Below are 24,097 nucleotides of genomic sequence, written 5' to 3'. Positions count from 1 at the left end.
TTTTGGGTGGTTCATCTGTGTTGCTGTCAGCAGGGATCCTCCTTGCATGCTGCGAATGTGCCTGGTGTGATGATGTCACCCAGAAGTGATGCCATCGCTCCAGGCACATCACCCTGGCAAACGTGCCCAGCGTGCCAGCATTACTTCTAGGTGGCATTAACCGGCCGGGCACATTCGCAGTGTGCCAGCACTTTCTAGCCCTCCTGAACCAATGAATCACAATTCATTCAGAAAATTAAAAAAACATGAAACGAAATGAATCACCAATTTAGGCAAACCATGAAACAAAATGAGCCTCTATTTCCATGTTCTTGCCCTAGGTGGATCATGTGGAAGACCTCTGCATATATCACAGTTCTTGCACAGATATACTAAAATTATTTGTCTGCCCGTGCCAAGGGAAAGCAATTGTACAGCTAGTATCTTTTCTTTGTGCATATACCATGTATTTCTTCTTACAGGATTTCAAAACAAAATCCAATGAAATAATGCAAACCATGTTTTGCGTTCCATTTTTCAATAAGCACATTATAATTCCATTAAAGATTATATTAAAGTGCAGTAACACAGGTTTATTACTAAGTATATTTTTCTTTCTACTTGTGCAGATCCATTATGTAATTCCAAAGAGCATTTCTTCGCAGTGATGTGCCCTATTGAGGACCTGAACCTAATTGTAAAGTTTTCTTCACACACATTATCTTCCATAATTGTGACAACAGCCCAGTAAGGCAGGCAACCCATCACCATACTGCAGATGGGAGAGGGAAGACAAAGATAGCTTCTCTAAGGCCACCTGGTGCTATATAAGATTCAAACCTGGACTTCCTGATTCTGACCATACTTGCTGAGCCAATACACTGTGCCAGCACACAAAAATAGATGGAGGCTCACAATTTGGCTAAGACTTGTGTGGCATATAAACAGAGCTTTGGCTAGCTTTATGACCATATTGTTCTTGTTGTTATTTTTAAATAATCTCAGTTCTTAACTATATGGTTGAATTAAATTTTGTAAACTGCTGTATAGATTTTTTTCTTACTTGAATGATGGGATAGGAATCTGTCTATAAATAAATATAAAATAAAATATAATGGCTAAATTAGCATGGCCTGTAACACTGCACAGGCACAGTTGTATGCATGGGACAGACTCTGATGCTGTTGTGTGTTTTTTTTAAAGTCTGCTGTTCAAAATCTGATTTTGAGACAGGACTTTGGGCTGGTTTACATTTTAAAATTCTGCCTCTCTTCCAAAAAAGTGGAGAAAAACACAATCTTGCATAAGAACAGTAACCAAAAACGTTGAAACAAAGAAAAAATAACTATGCATATAATGCACATGTACAAAATATTTATAATTCAATAATACATTCTGAAGTGCTAAAATATTTAAAAACAGCAATCCTATGGTTCAGCATATAAGTAGCTATTCCCAATGCTAAGAAACATAAACCACTACCTAAAACGCTCCAGTGGCTGTTTTACAGATAATCTGAATGAAAACTGAAACCAATTGCTATTATTGCTTAGCCTCTCCTAATTTAGTAGCTGGCTTGAGGTTGACTCAGCTTTCCATCCTTCCAAGGTCGATAAAATGAGTACCCAGCTTACGGGGAGTGGGGGGGGGAGTGTAGATGACTGGGGAAGGCAATGGCAAACCACGCTGGAAAAAGTCTGCCGTGAAAACATTGTGAAAGCAACATCATCCCAAATTCGGAAACGACTGGTGTTTGCACAGGGGACCTTTTCTTTATGATTTATTGTGAAGTGACTGAAGAACTTATTCACACTAGGGTGACTTTGTAGCACTAGGATCCTTGTTGCGCTTACAGAGTTAATTTTATTTTGCCTAATCAACCTAATTATGTGGCCTGTGTAATTCAAAGAGAGTATTTGTGAGCAACTTGTGATTGTCATCATTAGGCTAAACAGCACACAATTGATGGGGATAATTTTGTCTTAACGGGCTGTAATCTTTTTCAGACCATATACTCATTTGAGGAGAGTGCTTCAACTAAATCAATAAGCCTTTGAGGAAGAATGAGAGCATTTGCTTTTTAAAAAATGTCAACACAGTAGAAATGATTTATTGTAAAGTTCCAAACTGAGCTTATTGCTATACATTTGCTGATGAAAACATGCTTTCTATTAGGTGCTGCTAGTTTTAACTTTGATAATGGTTCATTGTAGCTTTTGCAGAAATCACAAACACTGTATATTCAGTACAATAACATGGAGGCAACTAAAGTTTTATGCTCATTGTGTGAGAACTCATTGCCAGATGATGACCTCCTGGTATGAAAGGATTATAGCACAGACCAGCTAGTGTAGAGAACATGCATCAGGACTCACATGCTCTCTGTTCTGAGATGACCACTGATACGCAACTGTGAAGGAGAGGATTGCACAGCATTATCTAACTTAATAGTGTTTGTACTTTGCAAATATAAAACTACTACTCCATTAGTGGCAACAGTAATGTTTCCTCTGATGAAGTGGCAAGGTGCTAAGCAGTGGGGGTGACAGTACTGTAGGAACGGTAACGTGCAAGGCTGTGTTACTAGAGAATATCATCCAGCTACACCTTATTCACTCTGTAAAATGCTTTCCTTGGGAATTTTATCTCATTATTTGCTAGTGATATATTTTTTAAAAACATTCTTTAAAATATTTGTGTAGTGTTACTATGAAACTGCAAAAAGGAAAAACTGAAAATGCCTAACACCCTCACCACACACACACACACAGACCTGCTATTTGTGGAAATGTGATTTGTTTATACTCATAGCATGATTCTGCAAAGGATTAAGTTGTACAGGGGTTGAAAAACATGAGATCGGGCAGTAGGTCTCAAAACTGGGTTGTCAACAGTGGGGAAGATGGTTAATCAGCATATTCATTGTTAAAATGGAAGGTTTTAAACTGCCTGCAAATCATTCTTTTCCAGGACAGAATAACATCCCCAAGCTATGTGTCATTACTATGTAGTGAAGGACATACATTCTACACATGCTCAGAAAACTATCTTTACCTGTCTGGAGTCTTGAAATTCACTGCAGGGATTATCCTCAGCCATGTTTATTTAAATCCCAATTAGGCAATTATTTCTAAGTGATTAGACTTGGTGAGGTTTAATACTACCTAGACATTACCCCTCTTCTGCTCTGTATTGAAGTTTAATCTTGCCTGAGTCTTATAGCTCTTAAATCCTTTAGTTGGAATCCTAGAATTGAACAGAACTGAGGACAGAGAATTAGGATTTGACAGTGTTACTGAGTTAAATACAAAAATATATTTTAAAAAATCTATTTGCCTTTTATTAGGTGTACTACAGCATAAAATGCTAGTATTTATGCCTTGAATCTGTATGCATTCATCATTAGCATTTTTTATTTTTATTTTCTCACTTTCATTAAGTTCATCAAATAAATCTTTGCAGTGTGCACTCTAACTGGATGCTCCACTGTTAATTAGCCACATTTTCTTTTGATTCTAATTCAGTGTCAGCAAAAATAAGGATTTTCTAATCTATTAGTAAACAACTTTTTTCTTTATATGTTGCATTTATTATTTAATGTTATTTATTTATTTATTTGGAGCATCATTATTTTGATTTTCAGAATTGCCTGTTTGCTTGTGTGCTGCTCCTCTGCATCTTAGCTGGTGGTTTTCTATGGTCCTTTGCAAGTGACCCCTTTTGTTGCAATTAAAGCAACGCATCAATTTGTTTTTCTCCCTTTCTCTGGGTGGGACTTGCTCTTTCAAGTTTTCTTCTAGAAATATAACTTGAGCAATTCAAATTCCATAAGCTGTTTGAAAGATTTTTCATCTTTCTTTTGGCTTTGACACTGCACACTCACAAACACAGAAAAATCTTTCCCCAAAGTCCCAAATATAAAATTTGCCTTTTGTTCATCAGTTAAATTAAAGCCACAGATTTTCAAATGCCTGCCTCAGTTCAGATATATATATTTTTCACAATTTTCTATTATGTAAACTTGTTTTGCAAAGTTTGCTTTACTATACTCCTACTTGCAATTTAGTACTAGTAAACCTGAAAGATGTTTCTAGACTCTTAAGCATTTCTGTTGCTGTCTGGAAATTTTCAGTCATGAAAGTCTTACTGTTACCCAATGATCCCAAAATAATGTTCTTGGCAATCCCATTTTTTATTATCCAAGAGTCCAATTCCTTGCCTTTCTGTGTTGGTTTCTGCAGCTTCTTGTGCTTCAGAATATATGAAATCCTTTAAGCTGACTTCTGTAGTTCTCAGCAGAAAGTTTTAGGATCTTCAAATATCTGCTTGATTCAGCCATCTTTATCACAGCAATGTGGAGAGAACAATGCAGAATTTTTAAAGACTAAAAAAACACAAGGGAATCTACTAATCAAAGACTTTAAGTCCTTTTTAAACATTAGCTTCCAGTAGACTTTAGGCCCATAACCTACTGGGTTACGTGTTTTTTTAAAAAAATAATTTGCCTTGGAAGCACAGAAGCTTTACACAGTATCCATGATCCTCCATGTTTCTTGATTAAGGACAAAATAGTGTTTAAACTAATTATGAAGACTGACTCCAATGACAACAAGAGAAAGAATTTTTACTTACAAAAATAGAAGCACATCTTACATGATATATTTAACTTATTGTGAATAGATTAACTTTGGAAGGTAATCAACACCCAAAGAACCAATGAGAGGCTGGGGCCAACTGCCAAGAGTATCCGAGAGAATTCTTGTAGCTCTTTCCATCCCAGATTCTTTTGCATGCAGAGTTACAATATTCAACAAATGGTTATTTTCCCGATGTCCAATACTGTTGGGAAGAACTCTTCTCCCCTGCTTCTCCTCAGCATTGTGGTATATTTGTGCACCTCCTGGAGTTTCCCCAGCTTTTCATAGATGTCCTCCAAATTTGCACTGCTATGAAGCTTTGAGAAATATCACAGCTAAGCCTGGATGGTACCCATGTGGGTGGGAAAGTCTGGTTTTTCCCATCCCACCCACAAAAAAGCCATTTTCCCAGCCCCTGTACCCACAGCAGCCATTTCTCCATCACCACCACTGGGTAGCTTTGTTATTTTTAATTGACCATTGAATATTGTTGTAACATTATAACAATCTCTAGTCCCTTTTGGGAGGAGGGGTGTGATATGAGGGCAAAGGCATATTTCTGCAATGAAAGGGGCTAAAAATTACTTTTAAAAATGAAACCAGGGTATACAGAGAACCTAATGCATAGATTTTTACAACATTCTTATATTCATTTGCCCTTAAAAAAACACCTGGAAAAGTCTGGGTGACAGGGTGGTAGGGGTCAGTGTCAGGAGACTGAGGCAAGGAATCTATGGAGAAACCTGTGTGGAAGCCCAGTTACCACTGTGCTGTATCGCCATGGAAACTATACAACCCCTGTCCACACATGGAAAATGCTGACATTTGTTCATTGGCAAATTTTCAAAAATTTAACGGGCATTTGGATGGTGACACCCGTTTTTCTTCTCCTCCCCCCTCCCCCTGCCATGGTCCCATGCACTTCTCAAGCAAATCCCCCAATGCAAACCAAGCAGGAAAAGTTAACAACTGTACTCACATTTTCTATCCACTGGTCTCACTTGCCACAGCTGACAGTAAAGAAGAAAGCAAACAAGACAGGAGGGGCTAGAACATGGCTGTAGAAGGCAGTATGTCTGCAGGTGCAGCCTGTAATGCGCAGCTAAGAAATGCTGAATTTTCTGTGGAATTCTTTTGCCACCCAACTATTAACAGTACAGGTGGCTGGTTTCTGCATCACACAACACACAGCACACACAAGCTCGCAAAAGGAACCCTGGGAGCACAAACATACAGCTGTGTCTATCACAGGGGTGTCAAACACATTTGCTATGAGGACCGGATTTGACATGAGACCTTGTTGGGCTGGGCCATGTGTATCATAAAATGTAATGCCAGGTAGCGGATATAAACTTTATAAAGGGCACAGACACGCAATTATTTTTAAACTTAAACATGCTTAAAATATTAGCACGCTTGCAATATCTTGTTTTACAGTCTCTGATGAATGTCACCTCTTGCTATGAATTATTGCATCAAAAACTGCAGACAATGTCTGTGCTGTACCAGTCTTGAATGTATGCTGTTCAGGTGTGCACATCTGTAAGTTGCAAACCTACTTTTGATTTATTGGCATTCATTACAGACATCTCATGGTCAATGCTTTCAGCCTAAGACTCAGAGGAACATGAAGCAGCTGGGCATTGTGAGTTTTTGTACAGAAGTTGCTTCACGGACTAGGCAAGAACATGTGAAGGCACCATGGCACAGACTGAGGGCTATGTGCTTGTCAACAAAACTATAATTTCCCCCAGAAAAATGACTATAACGAAAAAAAAAAAATACAACTTCCCCCCAAAAAACAACTACAAGAACAGAGAGACAGCCACGTACAGTGGTCAGTGTCAGCCTACTATCTGGGAAGTCTAAATTCAAGACCCCCAATCAAAATGTGAAAGAAATATTAAGGAAAATTTGCTGGGAACACATTCTCAGCCTAATGCTGATATTTCTCTTCTAAATAGTTCACATGCTTTCCTATTGAGAAAGACTGGAGAACATGAGTACAGTGAAAAAGAGGAGGGGAACCCAGTTACAAGCCCAACAAAACTCTCTCTCTCTATAGCAAGGCAAAAAGCTCATACCTTCACTAAAATGTTGCTAGTCTTAAAAGCACTCTTTGTAGCTCTCCTGATGGTGGGGACTATGCAAAGGAAGCTCTGGCTTTTTCTTTCCTTCCCCAGGGCACGAGGAAGGGGAGGAGCCTCAGCCATTAATTAGAAGGAAGAGAGGCTTGTCTCAGTAGCTCTGCAGGGTGATTGAGCCTGGCAAACTTAATCAGAGCTATAGAGCCAAGCTCCCTCATTGGCTGAGGCTGCTCCTCCCTCCTCCTCCCTTTGGGAAAAGGGCGGGGGAGAGGGAAAGGCTGCTTTGCTGCCTGGCTTATCCGGGGAGAAACACAAAATGGCAACCGAAAAAAGCAGGCAAGGGAAAACAGAGCAGATGACAGCCAGTTGCTGGAGGGCCTGATTGGAGCCCTCTGCAGGCCTGATCCAGCCCACAGGCCATGTGTTTGATGCCCCTTGTCTATCATATTGCCAATGTCCTATCACTATCACTAAATAACTGACTTCTAAGGTCACTCTGCCTGATCTAGAAAACTGTTCGAGCACAAGATGCTTCCTTGTTCAAATGGCATCCCCTATTTCAGAGAATTGTCCCTGGAGCAACTTGACAGAGTTTTCCAGTGAGCTCTGTCTTCAAAACTTAAGGGTTGCCAACTGTCAAGTTTTTCATATGTCAACACCCGTTTTGGAAATCTAAAGGGGATATTGCTAATTTGCTTCCCATTCTGAGAAATGACAGATGAAAAAATTCTACTGCGTCTTCCACAGTTCATTAAACACGTGCTTTATCCTCACTTTGGTGAAAAGCAAGGAAGCCCCCTCCCACCCAACCCCATCCAGTTCATGGAAGATAAATATGATCAAAGAGCACAAGCAACTCTCCACTATGTCAATTTTTCTTTAGCTCAGGTTGAAAGTCTGCAGGCATTAGCTGAAAAACTCAGTCCTTGGACCAGCAACTGAGGAATACGATGCATGAATGGATAGGTGGGATGAAAACCCCTTGGAAGACATGTGGGAGCTTACAGATTGAATTCCTATCAGTTCTCATCCTACATGGCGGCAAATAGATGGTGGTAAGATGAAACAGGTGAGTCAACATGGGCTAAGCTTGACTATAAGATACGTTGCTTGTTCTCTGGCTGTTGATCTGAGGCCTATGACCTGATGTTACAAACTGTACTTCTTGCCCCATTGCTGCTCACTGCTAATGTCTTTAACAAATATATTTATACCTGGAGATGGAGTAGGGAATCCTAGCTATGTCTGTGTGAGCTCTAGGCTTCTATAGGCCCAATTCACTATCATTCAGTCCTCATTTCTACTGGATTAATCCTAAATTTATCTACTGCTACTGATACACTTAAGAGATTCTTCAGTGTACCAAAGATATGAAATAGAGTTTGCCAGCTTCCAGGTGGGTCCTGGAGATCTCCTGAAATTACAATTGATCTCTATACTACCAAGATCAGTTCTCCTAGAGAGAATGGTAGCTTTGGAGAATGGATGCTATGGCATGATTCCCTGGCTGAGGTCCCTCCCCTCCCAAACTCCACCCACAAATCTCCAGGAATTTCCCAACCTGGAGCTGGCAGCCCCATACTGCAGAGTTGAAGGAAGGTCTCCTTACTGTCAGATCTGAAATTAATTCACAGAAATTGCTTCAAAATTGTATAACTGAATGACTTACAAATGCAGAAAGCAGGATCTCCAGCCTAGGTGTTTTTACCTTCATTGCAACTTCTGTTCAGTAGCTCCAGTCTGAGGTAAAAACCTTAAAGGCTGACCTTTTTGATTTGGAAAGTGAAAAATTACAGCTGGTGAAGATCAGGTAAAAAACTGGACAGGAGGATGTGGTGGCTTTTAAAATCTATTTTGAGGGACACACATCTGAGGACTCCAATCTTACTATCGAAAGGGTTCACCACCCACAATACAGCAGCCCACCCCAGGGCCATAATCTTCTGCTTACTGAACTTTGCCACTAAAGAAGGCCTTCTAAAGTGTGCTATATCTTATGCCAATAAAGGTAACTGAACTGAGCTAAAGAGACTGGTCAGCTGATGTGGGCCCAGATCAAAATTTCCCTCTTCAATGACTTCCCCTATAAAACATAGTAGCAATAAATTACAGTAATAGGGGTTTTTTACACTGTGATTTTGGTTTGTTTTTCAACACCTTATCTGCTCTTCATGCAGTGGAGGTGCCTCAAAATTGCACATTTCTGGCAATCTGTTATGTCTGATTAATCTTACATTATCAAACAAATTGTGCCTCACAGCTAATAATCTAATCCTAGGCTATATACTGTCTCTATGGATACTTCCCAAACATCATGTGTTAAGGGTTCTGGCAGCCTTGGTTGCCATTGCCAAGGAAATTACCTCACAGCACTGGAGATCTGGTATTATTCTGTTTTAGAAGACTGGGTCAATGATATGATAGCTTTTTGCATAGGGGGGAGAACTGCACACAATAGATGAGAAGATCTTGACACCTTCACACATCTGGCAAGATTTCTTGTAACTCTTCAAGCAGGAATGCCTCACTATCTCCTTCCCTGTTTAGCTGGATCCATATTACCTCTCATACCCTCAAATCTCACCATCCCCTTTTAAATCTTTACTCTTAGCAGGCAATGTGTGTGAAGCTCTTACTTCTCATTGATCGGCTAAGCTGGGGCAGAGAGTAGGGGTACGTGGCATGAGTTACATTTGCTATCCAATGTGGAAAAACAATTTTTAAAAATTTTAATGGGAAAAATATTTCTACCTTGCTTCTCTACCAAGTCTATCCAAGCACCAACAACATCCTAAAGTGACAATGACCAACTAAAGCTCTTAATAGAGCTATCCCCAAATTCACCTTGGTGTTTACCCTCTGCCAACTTTAGCTAGATGCTATTAATAGGCTTTATGACTATCACAATTTCAACAGTTACAAGTTTGATTTTGTATCCCTTCTTTGAATCAAGGAACTCGGGCCTTACAGGAAAAAAATGTCATGCTGAAATCTTCAAAACCAGTACGGGGGAGGCTGCTGTGGTTTTCTTCAAGGACTTGTTTTCTCCATCTGCAGATCTATGTTCTTATTACTACACATGCAGGGAACAATGAAGCACAAAAGAACTACAGCAAATAGGATTGCTCCATCAAAAGGAAACCATTGCATTACATGTTTCCTGTGCTTTAGTCTTGGCCAAGAAGTTTCTGCTGGTGAAGAAAACAACACGAGAGCACACTTGGGTAGGAAACACCACTTCCCAGTGATTTGTTTCAGTTGAATTTTGACAAAATAAACTAGCACAGTAGCATGGAACACTTGTACCATGAGGTTTTTTGGAGCAGAGAGGAATGAAGTTGGGCAGGTTTGGGCTTCACCCTGTACTGACAACACAAAAACAGCTGGAGTGTTAAAGGAGCAGAGGTAGGCAGGGGTACTATGGAACAGAATTCTCATAGCTTTTAAACTGCCAAATAGAGCACTGGCTGGCATTGTGTTATAATTGCACCAGGGTGAAGAACTGAATATTTAATCTAAAATCAGACAATCCCATATCCAGTTGTATGCATAAACTAAGGTGCTTGAGATGTGTGAAGGATGGCAAGCCATGATAGTAACTGGGGATGAAATTAATTGAGCAATAATGTTTCCACCCAGTAGCTGTCAAAACAATTCCAACAGCTGCGAAAAACCAATGTTGAACTTGTTTTATCCTGAGGCTGGTGATGTACAAAAAGTTGGCTCTGATATAAACAGTTGGTAGACCACAACAGTGGCACACCCATGCTGCCACACTTGCCGGAAGATTATTAGCAACCCAATCCTATGCATGTCTACTCAGAAGTATTTCCTATTTTGCTCAAAAGGTAGAACTGTAGCCTCAAAATTTTTTATAAGCTTAAGTCAGATTGTAGGTATTGCAAGGATCATATTATTAAAAAATAAAGTTTGAACAGAGAGGGTCCTTCATATGACAAATGCAAAGAAGCAATGAGCTAGGTATCATGCTGCTTCTGAATTCCTTATAACTAACTTCTAAAAACCAGTTATTATGAAATAAAAGCTAAATATTATAATCTGCCAATCTCTGAAACCTGAAATTACAATATTAAAAACAAATGGTGTTTTATATCTGCTTCAATGTTTGTTTGTTTATTATGTTGATTGTTTTATATTTTTGTTACCTGCCTTGAGTCCCATGATACTCAGGAGAAAGGAGGTATACATACTCTGAACAAACAAACAAATAAAACTATTATGGCTTTTGAAAGATAAGTTAGAAAGCACAAGGATACAGTTGAGGTGGCACTGCAAAAAACTGAGAATTAACATCATGCATCAAAGAAGGGACCTTCTGAAAGTTAAACTCTTCTGATGAGGGGCTCAGGTATCTCCCTAGATTTTATGTGCTGATTTGCCAGTAGACAGTATTCTGGGTTATCCTGAAATCATATCACTTTTTCATACTGGCAATAATCTTTCTCACACTTCAGATGGCAAAGCAGAATAAAAGTATATAGATCTTCTTCGTGGTCTCTGTGCTTCACACCCATGAGATAGAGCGCTTGCGCTGATCCCCGAATTGGTATCTGAAAAGCCCAGGATTTTTCCACGCTCGGCACCAATGGGCATGCGCAGGCATCCCAGTACGCATGCTCACCGGCACCAGCACGGGGATCCCGCCTGTTCCTTTCTGACTTCTGCGCAGAGAGGTTTACCTTTCGGTCCCCGGTCGGTGAGATATTGTTTTTTTTGCCTTTACTCGTTGTATATAGCCCATTTGTTGTTTTCTTAGAGTAGATAATTAGATAGTTTAAAAAAAAAAGTTTGTGTGTGTTTGTTGGACTGCCTTTTGGGGCCTTTCCCCCCGTTTGTTTTCCCCAAAAAGTTTTTTTCCCCTCAGAGGACTCTGAGTGGGTTTTTTTGGCAATTGGCATCTATGGAAAGACGTTGGGGGTTATTCAAACGCTGCCACTCTTGTGGGAAGAAGATTGCCCCCCCAGACGGCCATTCCCTGTGTCTTCTCTGTTTGGGTGAAGTGCACCGCGTGGAGTCCTGCCCACACTGTCTCCGCTTCTCCAAGCAAACGCGGAAGAACCGGGCGGCGCGGCTTTCGGCGGCTTTGACTGAGTTGGCACTCCACCCTCAGAGATCGGCATCGGGCCCATCAGCATCAACCATAGCAGACACCCCGGCCCCAACAGTCACATCAGCTGATGTGACCCCGATCGTGACCGAAATGCTGATAGAGTGAGGCTCCTCCACAAAACGATCCCATGAGGGATCAGTGGACACACCCGCCAAGAAGCGTCGGGATGACTCGGGGATCCGAGCATCCGCTTCGAAGAAGGCCAAGTCCAAGGAGAAGCGGAAGAGGTCCCGCACTCCATCGCCTTCTCATGACGCTTCGGCACCGATGACCTCTGCTCCGCCGAGGAAGATCCTGGCGTCCCCATGCCACAGCCCATCGGCATCGAGAGGCAGTACTCAACAGCCCTGTCTCTCATTGTCTGAGCAGGAGATCGACCTCACCCAGCGATCCTCGTCATCCCGGTCGCGGCGTCGCAGCGGGAGCAGTTCGATCTCGGAAGTGGAGGCTTCAGCACCGATGGACCCGTCTCCCCCAATGGAGCCCAGAGGCAGGCGGGAACTAGAGCCCTCCATGGCACCATGCCGTTTCCCACCGCTACCATCGTGGGAGCAGCGTCAGTGGCCGCCCACCTAACCTTATCCCAACCCTCCTTACCAGTGGTATCCACCGAGGGAGTTTGCGGAGTGGGATCAACAGTCAGAGGCATCCTGCATGTCAAGGCTGTCACACCATTCCTGAAGGCCATCGGTATCGATCCCTCCGGAGAGGCGCACCACCCCAGCAGCTGAGACTCGTCGGCGACCATCGATGTCGATCTGCTCACCGATTCGGGAATCGACGCCGATCCTCTCTGAGCACTCCGTACACCGGGAGTCTTCTTCATAGGACTCAGAGAGCGGTACTGATGCCCAGGAAGGTGCTTTGGAGCCTTCGCTAGGTTCCCAGACGGCCGAAGATCTTCCTATTTCGCCATCGGAAGATCTGAAGTCCTATGGCGACCTGGTGAAGAGGATGGCAACCTCCCTCTCCCTGCCTGTGAAGCAACCACAACCCGTCGTGGATGATAATGTCTTTGACATTATGCAAAGGAACACATCCACAGCAATCGCTTTGTCGGTCACCAAAGTGATTCTGCAGGCAGTGAAGGAGCCCTGGAAGAAACCGTCTTCAACTCCAGTGTCATCCAGAAGGCTGGACCATATGTACAGGGTCCAGGAGACGGGGGCTGAGTTCCTTTTCACCCATCCGAAACCGAACTCAGTGGTCGGCTCTTCTTCCTCCAAGGCACAGAAGGTCCACTCATCCCCACCAGACAAGGAGGGAAAGAAGCTGGACAACATGGGGGAAAAGGTTTATTCTGCAGGGGGCCTAGGAGTAAAGGTATCTAATTATGCGGCTTGCATGGCTAGATACCAGTACTCCGTATGGAAACAACTCACCCCTCTCCTTTCTTCCCTGAGCGAGGACAAAAAGGCTGCTGCTAGGAAGCTGCAGAAAGAAGACTTTGCTGTGGCCAAACAGCAATTGGCTGCAGCAAAGCACATGGTGGACGTGTCGGCAAAAGGCAATCACGTCCGCTGTGTGCATTCGTCAGCACTCCTGGTTACGATCAACAGCCCTGCAGCAGGACACTAGGGCTTTTGTCAAGGACTTGCCCTTCGAAGGGGATGGCCTGTTTAGCACCACCACAGACTGTGCACTGCAGGAAATCGATAAGAGCCTCAAGACCTCTAGGAACCTGGGTGTGCAGGCCACCTCCAGGGCTCCTAAGACGAAGCAGTGGCACAAACCGTGGGCCAAAAAGCCTTAACAAAAGTTTTCGCCCAAACAGCAATGGCGACCTCGCTCCACCCAGCCTGACAGACCACCGTACTCGGGCAACAACAGGAACCGCTATGGTTCTCAGGCCACTGGCAAGTCTAAGGGTACCCGCCCTCAAAAGCAGGGCCTTTGACTTTCTTGTGGCTCGCATCATCGCCCCCACTTCAGCATCTATCCACCTCCGCCCTTTCCTACCTGCCTGGGCTCTGTCCATCATAGAAGAGGGCTACAAAATAGAGTCTGTGCAGATTCCGAACCAATCCGTGGTGATTACCACTCCCCCTTCCCCACCTCTGCTGGCGGAGGTGAACAACCTCCTACAGAAACAAGCCATAGAGAGAGTTCCGGCGGAGGCCAGGACGGGAGATTTTTACTCTCGTTACTTCCTGGTCCCCAAGAGAGACGGGGGCTTAAGACCAATTATGGATCTTCGGAATCTGAACAAATTCATTCTGTACCAGAAGTTCAGAATGGCCATGCTGCAAACAATCCTGCCCCTCATCAACCAAGGGGACTGGATGGCGACCCTAAACCTCAAGGATGCCTACTTCCATGTCAGCATCCATCCGGCGTTCAGGCGTTTCCTCAGGTTTGCAGTGGGTTCCCAGCACTTCCAGCTCAAAGCCCTTCCGTTCGGCCTGTCCACTGCACCTCGGGTGTTTACGAAGATGATGAGCGTTGTGGCTGCCCTTCTCCGTCTCCAGGGAGTTGTTGTTTTTCCATACATCGACAACTGGCTCCTTGTGGCGAAGTCGAGGAAAAGTTTCTCAACGCACATTGCCATCACTCTACGTCTTCTTGACACCTTGGGGTTGCAGGTCAATTTGGAGAAATCCCATCTTACTCCGTCAAGGACAGTGCAGTTCATAGGGGCTTTGCTGGATACAGACCAGCAACATGCATAACTGCCTTTGCAGAGGGCAAAGGACATTGTCGGTCTGGTACAACTGCTTCAGAGGCGAAAGTGGAGCACAGCACAGCAGCTTCAGCGGATGCTGGGGCTGATGGCGGCGACGACAAGCGTGCTACTTTTCGCAAAACTGAGAATGAGAGGCCTACAGTTGTGGTTTCTTCGCCAGTTTCACCCACTCAGAGACTCACCTCGAAAGAAGTTCACCATCCCATCAGGGACTCTTCAGACGCTACAGTGGTGGTAGTCAGAGAACAACATATGCCAGGGAGCTCCCTTCCATCTGCCAACTCCCACTGTGACCATCACCACAGATGCTTCCTTGTGGGGTTGGGGGGCCCACATGGAAGGCCTGTGTGTGGGGGGCCAGTGGCCGCCAAAACTGACTCAGTTCCACATAAACTACCTGGAACTACTGGCGGTTCACTTTGCCCTACGCTCTTTCTGTCCTCTAGTGGCGGGGAAGACTGTAGCGCTGCTTACGGACAATACCACTGCCCTGTGCTACATCAACAGGCAGGGGGGGACAGTGTCTCGTCGGCTCTGCGCATTGGCGATGGATCTCTGGTTGGAGTGTCTCCAGTACATCTTCATGAAGGCGGCACATCTTCCGGGGGTCCTCAACATTCAGGCAGACTCCCTCAGCAGAGGTGGGGCTTCCCCACACGAGTGGGAACTGCAGTGGCGTTTTCTGAAGCCTGTATTCCAGCTTTGGGGGTACCCGCAGCTGGATGTCTTTGCCACGGCCAAGAACAAGAAATGCCCCAGGTTCTGTTCCAGAGAGGGAGCGGATCCAGCATCTCTGGGAGACGGGCTCCTGCTTCCTTGGGAGGGCCGGTTCCTCTACATGTTCCCGCCTCTGCCGTTGTTGACGAAGATGTTCAACAAAATAGCAAGGGAAAGACCACGCTCCATCCTGGTGACTCCCTGGTGGCCTCACCAGAACTGGTTCTCGATCCTGCTCCAATTCTCGAGGGGGGTCTTCTACCAGTTCCCGGCAGAACCGGACCTTCTGTCGGCTCAGAGTGAGCATGTATTCCATCACAACATGCCCCATCTGAAGCTAACAGCATGGTTCATCGACCAGTAGGGTTCTCTGACAGGGTCCAGCAAGTTCTTATGAACAGCAGAAAACCGTCCACCCGCGCTTCCTATGACAGGAAGTGGCGGAAATTTACTAAGTTTTTAGTTGACCCTTCGGTCTCACCTAGCAAGGTGGGATTGGCGAAAATTTTTGATTTTTTGCTGTCACTAGTGGATGCGGGCCTGGTTTTCTCCTCCATTAAAGTTTATTTGGCGGCAATATCTGCCTTCCAAGATCCGGTGGAGGGGTACTCTGTTTTCGCACACCATCAGTCCAAAAGATTTTTGAAGGGGTTGTTTAGGCTGCACTCACCATCAAGATCGCTCCCTCAGTTGTGGGACTTGACTTTAGTGCTGGACAAACTAACTCGGCGCCCCTTTGAGCCAATGGCCACGTGCTCTTTGCAGCTCTTGTCATGGAAGACTGCATTTTTGGTTGCCATCACATCAGCACATCGTGTTGGGGAGCTCACAGCGATGCGGTGTGATTATCCTTATCTTGTTTTTAGAGAGGCTGAGGTTTCCCTGGCTCCGGACATTAGTTTTCTTCCGAAGGTGGTCTCTCAGTTCCACCTCAATTTAGAAGTTCGGTTGCCCACTTTTTATCCTAGCCCTTCCTCGGACGAGAAACATAGATTGCATGCTCTGGACGTTAAGCGTGCTTTACTGTTTTATTTGAAACGTTCAAAGGTTTTTCGTAAGGACAAGCAGCTTTTTGTTTCGTATGCTGCTCCCAAGATAGGTTCCAGGATTTCGTCTCAGAGGTTCTCAAAATGGCTCACTGAGACGATTGTTATTTGTTGGCGAAGAAGCTGTTCCATGGACCTGTTCGTGGACACTCCACAAGACCGATGGCCACATCGGTGGCGTTCCTGAGAGGCGTGTCCCTTTCCGATGTCTGCAAGGCTGCCACCTGGTCTTCTCCGCATGCCTTCATGAAGCACTACGCGCTGGATGTGCATGCTCAGCAGAGGACTCGGTTGGGAATGGCGGTGTTGCAAGCTGTTTCTTCTGGTTGACCGTCTTCCCGCCTCCAGGTATGTCTTGCTTGCTAATCTCCCATGGATGTGAAGCACAGAGACCACGAAGAAGATAGACAGGTTGCTTACCTGTAACTGTAGATCTTCGAGTGGTCATCTGTGCATTCACACTACCCGCCCTCCTTCCCCACTGCTGACGGTCTCCCTCCAGTAGGGGCTTCCAGCGGTCAGGAAGGAACTGGCGGGATTCCCGCGCTGGCACCAGTGAGCATGCGTACTGGGACGCCTGCGCATGCCCATTGGCACCGAGCGCGCAAAAATCCCGGGCTTTTCAGATACCGATTCGGGGATCGGCGCAGGCGCTCTATCCCATGGGTGTGAATGCACAGATGACCACTCGAAGATCTACAGTTACAGGTAAGCAACCTGTCTTTCTGAAGCACTTCCTAACAGTTTTACAATAATGTTTTTGAAATACAGGGAAAATCCCACTCCACATACAATTTTGCCTCCTTGGAATGTGATGTTCAAAAGAATGGTGGGCCCAGATCGTGGTAGTCAGTTATCCCTTCCTAGCTCTCCTATAGAAATACTAGCTTGGGTTCAGGTCACTGCTCAAATGTATATACTCTAGACATGTACGAGAACTGTACTTCCATTTTAAGGTAGAGAAAATGCTAGTTAATTATTTGTTCAGGCTGGCTCCAGTATAATTTTGTTTCCTTCACAGAACGACATTTTCTTGACAACATAAAGAATATGACTGGACTGATTGTATAGGGACTGAGAGACTGCATGTTGGGTGTCCTTTTCTTTTTGAGGATGAACTCCATTATTTCCTAGTCTGAACCCCATTTTAGATGGTGCTTGAATTCTGAATTATTAAAGTTGTAGACTGCATGCCCTACAATCATTTATATTAATTTTGTCGCAGTATTGTGTTTCAAGCAAGTGGCTTAATTGTAGAAAGATGATCTTCAGTGGTGCCTATGGTACTTTTATTGAACAATCTGTCTGGAAGAAAAGGAAGCTTTCTGAGATCTATAGAGCAATATATTCAGGTTTACTTGATTGTTTAGTCCCTCCAGAAACCACCATGTTGAGGAAAAATAAGAAGTGCCAATCTCGCTGAACAAAAAAATCATTTAAAATTGCTGGACTCACTTCATTGGATTCAAATTTATTGCACCTTGTGAAGTCGTACCCCATTTTACTGTTTATAGCAGAAACATTAGGAGGCAGATCTTGGTTTCTATATTTCAGCAAACAGTGAGGTTATTTACTGCTGTATGAATAAAAAATAAAAAAGAAATTGGTGTTAAAACCACATAATAGGGATAGTGATGAATCTGTAAGCTTTAAAAAGGTATTTAACAAACTAAATTTCGGATTAGGCCAACACCATGGGGTTAGTATCATAAAACATTTTAATGTGAACATTTCTTTACTTCCACAAAATGATAAAACTATTTACAACATTTTGCTTGCAGTTTGGTCACTTTTACATTAGCTACAGACATCTGCAGATGTTCTTAGGTGGGAACAGGTATGTGCCTAACTCAGGCATTTGATGACACAGGCTGGTTATACATTTTCCTTTTATGCAGTGGCTCTTCAACAGTGCACTGTGCTGCAAATAAGCACTTTCTATTTACATTTCCCTTTTTATTTATGGCTCAACAACAAGAACAAAAAAAGAAGAAAGGAAAAGAAACCCCAGAACAACAGTAGCACTTTCAAATCAAAACACTGCCAAGTATCCTAAAATTGCACAATTTTGCAAAAAAAAAAAAAGTGTGCAGTTGCCCAAATGCTTAGCCCTGATTTCTTTTTAAAAGTTAGGTGTGCAATGACACATCTAATTACCACAGAGAACTGCACAGTCTTCTTCCTTCAAAAATCAAGGCAATTGCTCTGCACACCTAATTTTCCCCCCAAAATCAAGGCACTTTTCTGAGCACAAACAAAAATCTCCTTTCCTTGCCCTTATATTGTATTTCCATTCAGGAAAACTATTTTTTTCTATGGAACAACAATGAGGTTTTGCACAAGGTAATGTGGTATCTTTCACATAGACAAGAGTGTTTAAGCCAGCAATAGTATTTCCATGTTAAAATAATTCCATTGTCCTTGCACATAGAATTCCTACGTACATTCACAGTTTTCATGGATTGTAATTAGCTTCTCCAGTTGTGCTTTTTAAAATTCCAGGATTTCCCCCTGCTACCCACCCACCCCCATAGTAAGTGCAAAGCAAAATGTCCTGTGCAGCTACAATGGTTGTAGAGTTATAAACTCTATATTGATAAGAATGTTCATTCTCCATTTTCTTCACCTGCCTTTTCAGGTATGGCTTCCAGGCTTCGACGGGGCTTGGAAACCTCAGCATTTTCAGATCCTGGCTTATTCAATCCACACGAGACAGTGGCATAATGGATTTGTTTTAGATTCTCCTGTGCTTCATTTTTAGCATATTTCAGAAGATCAGACTGGCCCTGTTGAGTTAAAAAAAAAGTCACAATTATTGATAAGAAGAGTATTTTACAATCTTGATCCCTTGTTCCAAGAATCCTGTCCACCAAGATGAAAATCAAATCACTCTGTGATAGGGCACACAGAGATATGATATTGGATGGCTCCAGTTTGGACCCTATACATTATCAGTGGAGCACCACTGCATAAACAGCAACTTTTCTGCCACCCCTCTACCAGTGCAATCTCATCTGTGCTACCAGAAACTGTTGCCCCAAGGATCAGGGGACACCCCCCCAAAGAACATAAGGAAGGTCAGTGGGGGCTGCAATGAAAGGAGAGCATTGACCAAAAAACATCATCCCTCCTTTTTGAAAGGTGCCAGCTGCAAGCAGACTGGCAGGGTAGGATCCAAGCCCCTGTATGCAACTGGTTGGATATAAACACCTTTCCTAGCACAAAAGTCTCTGTGGCAAAGGATGTTGGTTAGATTTTTGGTAAATTTAATGGAATTAAAACCATAAGAAATTTGTCATGCTTGCAGTCCGGAGGCTCCAATATCCACGTGCTGGGTTCCTTTAATCTCTTTATGAAGAAGTAAAAAAAAAAATCTGTATCCATTACCAGGAACTCACAAGAGCCCCACAAAGCATTTCAAAAAGAAAATTGGGATCATTTAAGGCAGGGGTGTCAAATGTGTGACCTAAGGGCCAGATCGGGCCCCCAGAGGGCTCCTATCAGGCCTGTAAGTAACTCACTGCCATCTGCTTCCTTCTGCATAACAGCTTGCTTTGCCAGGCTTGCTCAATTACACAGGAGCTACAGAGCGAAGACTCTATTTTTCCATTGGTTGACCAGCACTTGAAGCAACTAATGTACAAAAGCTCACAATGCACAGTCATTTCATATTTTCCCCTGAGTCTTAGGCTAAAAACACTGACCATGAGATTTCTGTAATTAATGTCAATAAACCAAAAGTAGGTTTGCAACTTACAGACACACACCTGAATAACATCTGAACAGTATACTCAAGATTGCTATAGCACAGACATTGTCTCCAGATTTTGATGCAATAATTCAGAGCAGGAGATGTCAGTTATCAGAAACTGCTAAATAAAATACTGCAAGAGTGCTAATCTTTTAAGCATATTTTATTTTAAGTTTTTAAAAACTATTTTTGTTTGTGCCCTTTAAAAAGTTTATATCTCTGCTACCTGGCATTACATTTTATGACACACATGGCCAGGCCCAACATGGCCTCATTTATGTCAGATCCGGCCCTCATAACAAATGAGTTCGACAATCCTGCTTTAAGGAATACTTTCAAGTGTTTGGATGATGCTCAGTTGCCTTGTCTAAATGCCAAGTGTTTTGCTACTGGCTCTCCTGCACCTGCAAGCAATTTCTGGATGGGAGTGAATGACTATTGAGTCAAGAGAGTTCTATTATCCTGGTGTTTAGGACAATGAGCTTAGGGTGCAGGGGGGGGGGGTTTCAGGTGATTAATTTCAGTGCTGCTCACTGTTCCCTGTGAGACAGCAGAAATGCTTTTCACTAGCAACTCCTCTGAGAGATGTTTGCTTCCAAAGAAGCAGAAGTTCAAAGGATGGCAAAGAGTTTCTAGGACAAATGTCTTAATCTCCTGTAAAGGTAGATTGCTTTGCAAAAGAGAAGGCAACAAGCATGGTACAGCTTTATAAAACAGAAGCTGTATTCCCCCTGAGGACTGTGCTGTTCTCTGGAACGAGAAGCCTGGACAATAAAATCCTGATCGATGAACACACAACACTTCTTTACAGAACTAGGCAATATGTTAACATTCACATTTCTATGCCACGAGATTATATAATATTCAAGATTATATAATATCCAAGAGGCCTAAATTACATTTTGCCAGTTACAAAGGGAGATTTAGAAAGGGAGTAGGATGTATTAGGAACCTTGCATTTTGCCATTTAACTTTTTTTTTTTTTGTAACTGAGAACATTCATCTATAGAATTTTGGTTTCAACAGCATCTGTCCAAGAAAACATGTGCTTTAAAAAACTCCCATGAGCCTGCAATAAATAGAGTTAGTATTACACATTACAGTAGGTTAGATTAATTATATGTTATCACAAACGTTTCCATGAATATCAAACACTGCATGGTTTGCTTTGACGTTATTTAGTCTGCTTTGTTTGATTTCAGTTTGTTTAAACTCCAGCTAGTTGACTTTTGCTAAAATAAATGGAGTGAATTGCATGCTGGGCAGAATCTGTAAAGCTTCTGGAATAAAATTCAAGGCTCACTGAAATTACCAGAAACTCTTAATGAAGTGGGACAAAAACCGAGCTGTTCTTCTTGACTTTTGTATTGGTATATCAAGGTGCATGTGATAAATGACAGGGGATGACTTATCAGCAATCAATAAACTAGCCTTCCCTGTCACTACAAAGAATAAAAAAGCACCACAATCCTATTTAAAATAGCTAATTCATAATTACCACTATACATCACACAAACTATACCATACACCTATCCAGACCAACGATCACTTTGGAGCAGCATAAATTTGCAGACATAAAGCCTCGCTCATAGGAGCAGGGCTTTTTTGAGCAGGAACACAGTTCCAGCTGACTTGACATTAGGGGGTGTGACTAATGTGCAAATGAGTTCCTGCTGGGCTTTTTCTACCAAAAAAGCCCTGCATAGGAGCAATGGAAACCTCTAACTTAGAAATCAGTATGAATGCATATGTAGTTCTGAAGATGCTACACGCTTTATTTTTGAGGTTGTTTTGCATACCTAGTAGAACTGATCCATGAGTGAATGTCTACTTCTGCACAGAAACTGCATTCTCTGGATAAGAGTGTATCTGCTTAATAATCATTGCTATGTTAAACAGAGTTTTTTCAAACAGATGGCCATTCTTTACCTAAATGTAACTTCTTTCTATACAAACTCTGTTGAATGGTTCTTATAACATCACTAAATGTAGGCCATGGGAAGCAGAAGTTCTTGATGTTCTTGTTGTACTCACTGTTACATGGCTTTACCTCGACAAAAACTACAATACTCTTGTACACAGAGCACCAAACATGGCTTTGTAGCAACACCTACAAAGATGTTTTCCTTTCCAAGGCCTTTTTCTAATACAAATCAATACTCTCAACCTCTGCAATGGTTTCAAGCATATCTTCCCATTAATTTTCATCTACTATCTAATAGGACAGTTTCACACACATTAACTAATGCACTTTTAAGCCATTTTAGTGACTGTTTGCAGATTTTGCTGTTTCACTCAGTACAATCCAGTTGCAAAGTGGACTGAAAGTGCCTTATTCAGTGTGTGTGAAAGCACCCAAGGCAATTACAGTATAACCCTAAAGAGAGTTATGCCCTTCTAAACCCATCTCACAAATCCCTTGTTTCTGCATGTATATTTTCTGAGCTTTCTCTGAAGTTTTCACTGCACCTGTGTTTTTCTTTGTGCTTAATTCTATGTTATGGGCCTTGTTAGACAAAAAGTGCAAAAACAGGTTTATTGGTGATGACTTGGCTTCTTTCTCTTGCTATTTATTTTGTGGCTGCCCTGGCATCCTCTTGGGACCCGAAGGTGAGATTTCAGTTCTTTGTGCCAAGATTCATGTGTCACCCTAAAAAGTATAGCTGCCACTTCCAATGACCGCTGCCCTTGTTGTGCTGGTCATTGTGCTGGTCACATGATCATTTAGGTATTTCCCATCCCAGTGCTGCTGCTTGGTCTGCAGTCCTGTGTTTTATTTTGTGGCGTCATTATTTTATACAAATGTTTTACTGCTACTTAGGGGATGGAATGGAAGAATACAAATGAAAAAGGCTTTATCCCTTGCACTTAACTGGTAGATCCTTAAATACTATGGAAACAGTGGGCTGGATTCAAATGAGCCCTCATGAGAGTGAAAGAAGTCTCCCATCCTACACAACGACTCTTGCCATGAGTGGAAAGGCACTTTTGGGTCTAGTCCACTTGTAAATTGATGCAATGTGTGGGTGAATTAAGCTGAGAGTTACAGTTTGTATGTTTTAACATCTTTCTACAATAGACTCTCTAATAAATCTGTGGGAAGAATGAAGCTGAGAGGAGGTAAGGTGAAACTGTATTTTCGAAAAATGGGAGAAGGCTTTTAAAGTGTGTGGGCGAAAAAGAGGGTAGCATGAAATGTTGTAACATTAAAATAGACTCCACAATTTTGAACAGAGATGAGTTATTCAGTCGGTAAAGGGAATTAGGTGATGAAATGTAGGCAGACAGCTTGTGCCATCCTTCTTCATTCTGCTGAAGAGAGAATGCTACAGATGACAAATGGAAACAGTTCTGCATTTTAATTGTATACTCTTATGTGAAAAAGCTTTGTTTAATAAATGATTTTATAGTCATACAAAATATAACCCCCCCTCAGTTTTTTTTTCTGGAGATAAAGCATGGAGAGGAAAAATGTATAGCAAGCATTTTCAGTTACTAAAAATGAAAATGTGTTAATACTTTCCCTGTGTACATCAAGTGCTATTGACTGATTTCAAAAAGAACAGCAAAGTATTTAATTTCCTCTCCCTAACTACATTAAAGTTAATACAGCTGCTTCATTTCAGACAAATAAACAGATTCCTAATAGCTACATGGAGTCTTCTTAGAGCCCCCGTCACTTCATAGAAAAATTGGTGATCATCACTCCAAACTTATATTCAGACAAAAACAGTGTTGCACTTACCTGTAACTGTTGTTCATGGACGTCTTCTGTGCATACACACATTGGGACTGCTGCGAGGCAGGCTTGCCGTGGAGGTTGATTGACATGTCTAGAATTCTTCCAGATCTCGGGCAATCCACTGTTAAATAGGATATGTCTGCCCCATTCCCCATTTAACGGACTCCCCTCAACGGCGGACCAACCACATTCCCCCAGTTCCGCATCCGCCACCATAAGTTCTAGACCTTGTGTATCAATGAGAACTCACAGCGGGAATGGTGGGAGGGAATGTTGTATGCGCAGAAGACGTTGATGAACAACAGTTACAGGTAAGTGCAACAC

The 24,097-nt window shown here is 42.7% G+C and overlaps 1 protein-coding gene across 1 annotated transcript in view; it reads right to left on the bottom strand.

The window, feature by feature from the left end:
* Positions 1-17,980: 17,980 nt before the first annotated feature.
* The window catches only part of PLCL2 (phospholipase C like 2), a 119,683-nt gene continuing 113,566 nt past the window's right edge, over positions 17,981-24,097 (bottom strand). The window contains exon 7 of the mRNA XM_060248745.1: positions 17,981-19,066. Coding sequence (XP_060104728.1) covers positions 18,887-19,066 — 180 coding nt within the window. The 3' untranslated portion in view covers positions 17,981-18,886. The remainder of the gene's footprint in view (positions 19,067-24,097) is intronic.

Source organism: Heteronotia binoei, chromosome 10 (assembly GCF_032191835.1).
Source record: "Heteronotia binoei isolate CCM8104 ecotype False Entrance Well chromosome 10, APGP_CSIRO_Hbin_v1, whole genome shotgun sequence".
NCBI lineage: Eukaryota > Metazoa > Chordata > Lepidosauria > Squamata > Gekkonidae > Heteronotia > Heteronotia binoei.
The sequence above is the reverse complement of the archived record's forward strand: the minus strand, read 5'-3'. Positions and strand labels throughout refer to the sequence as shown.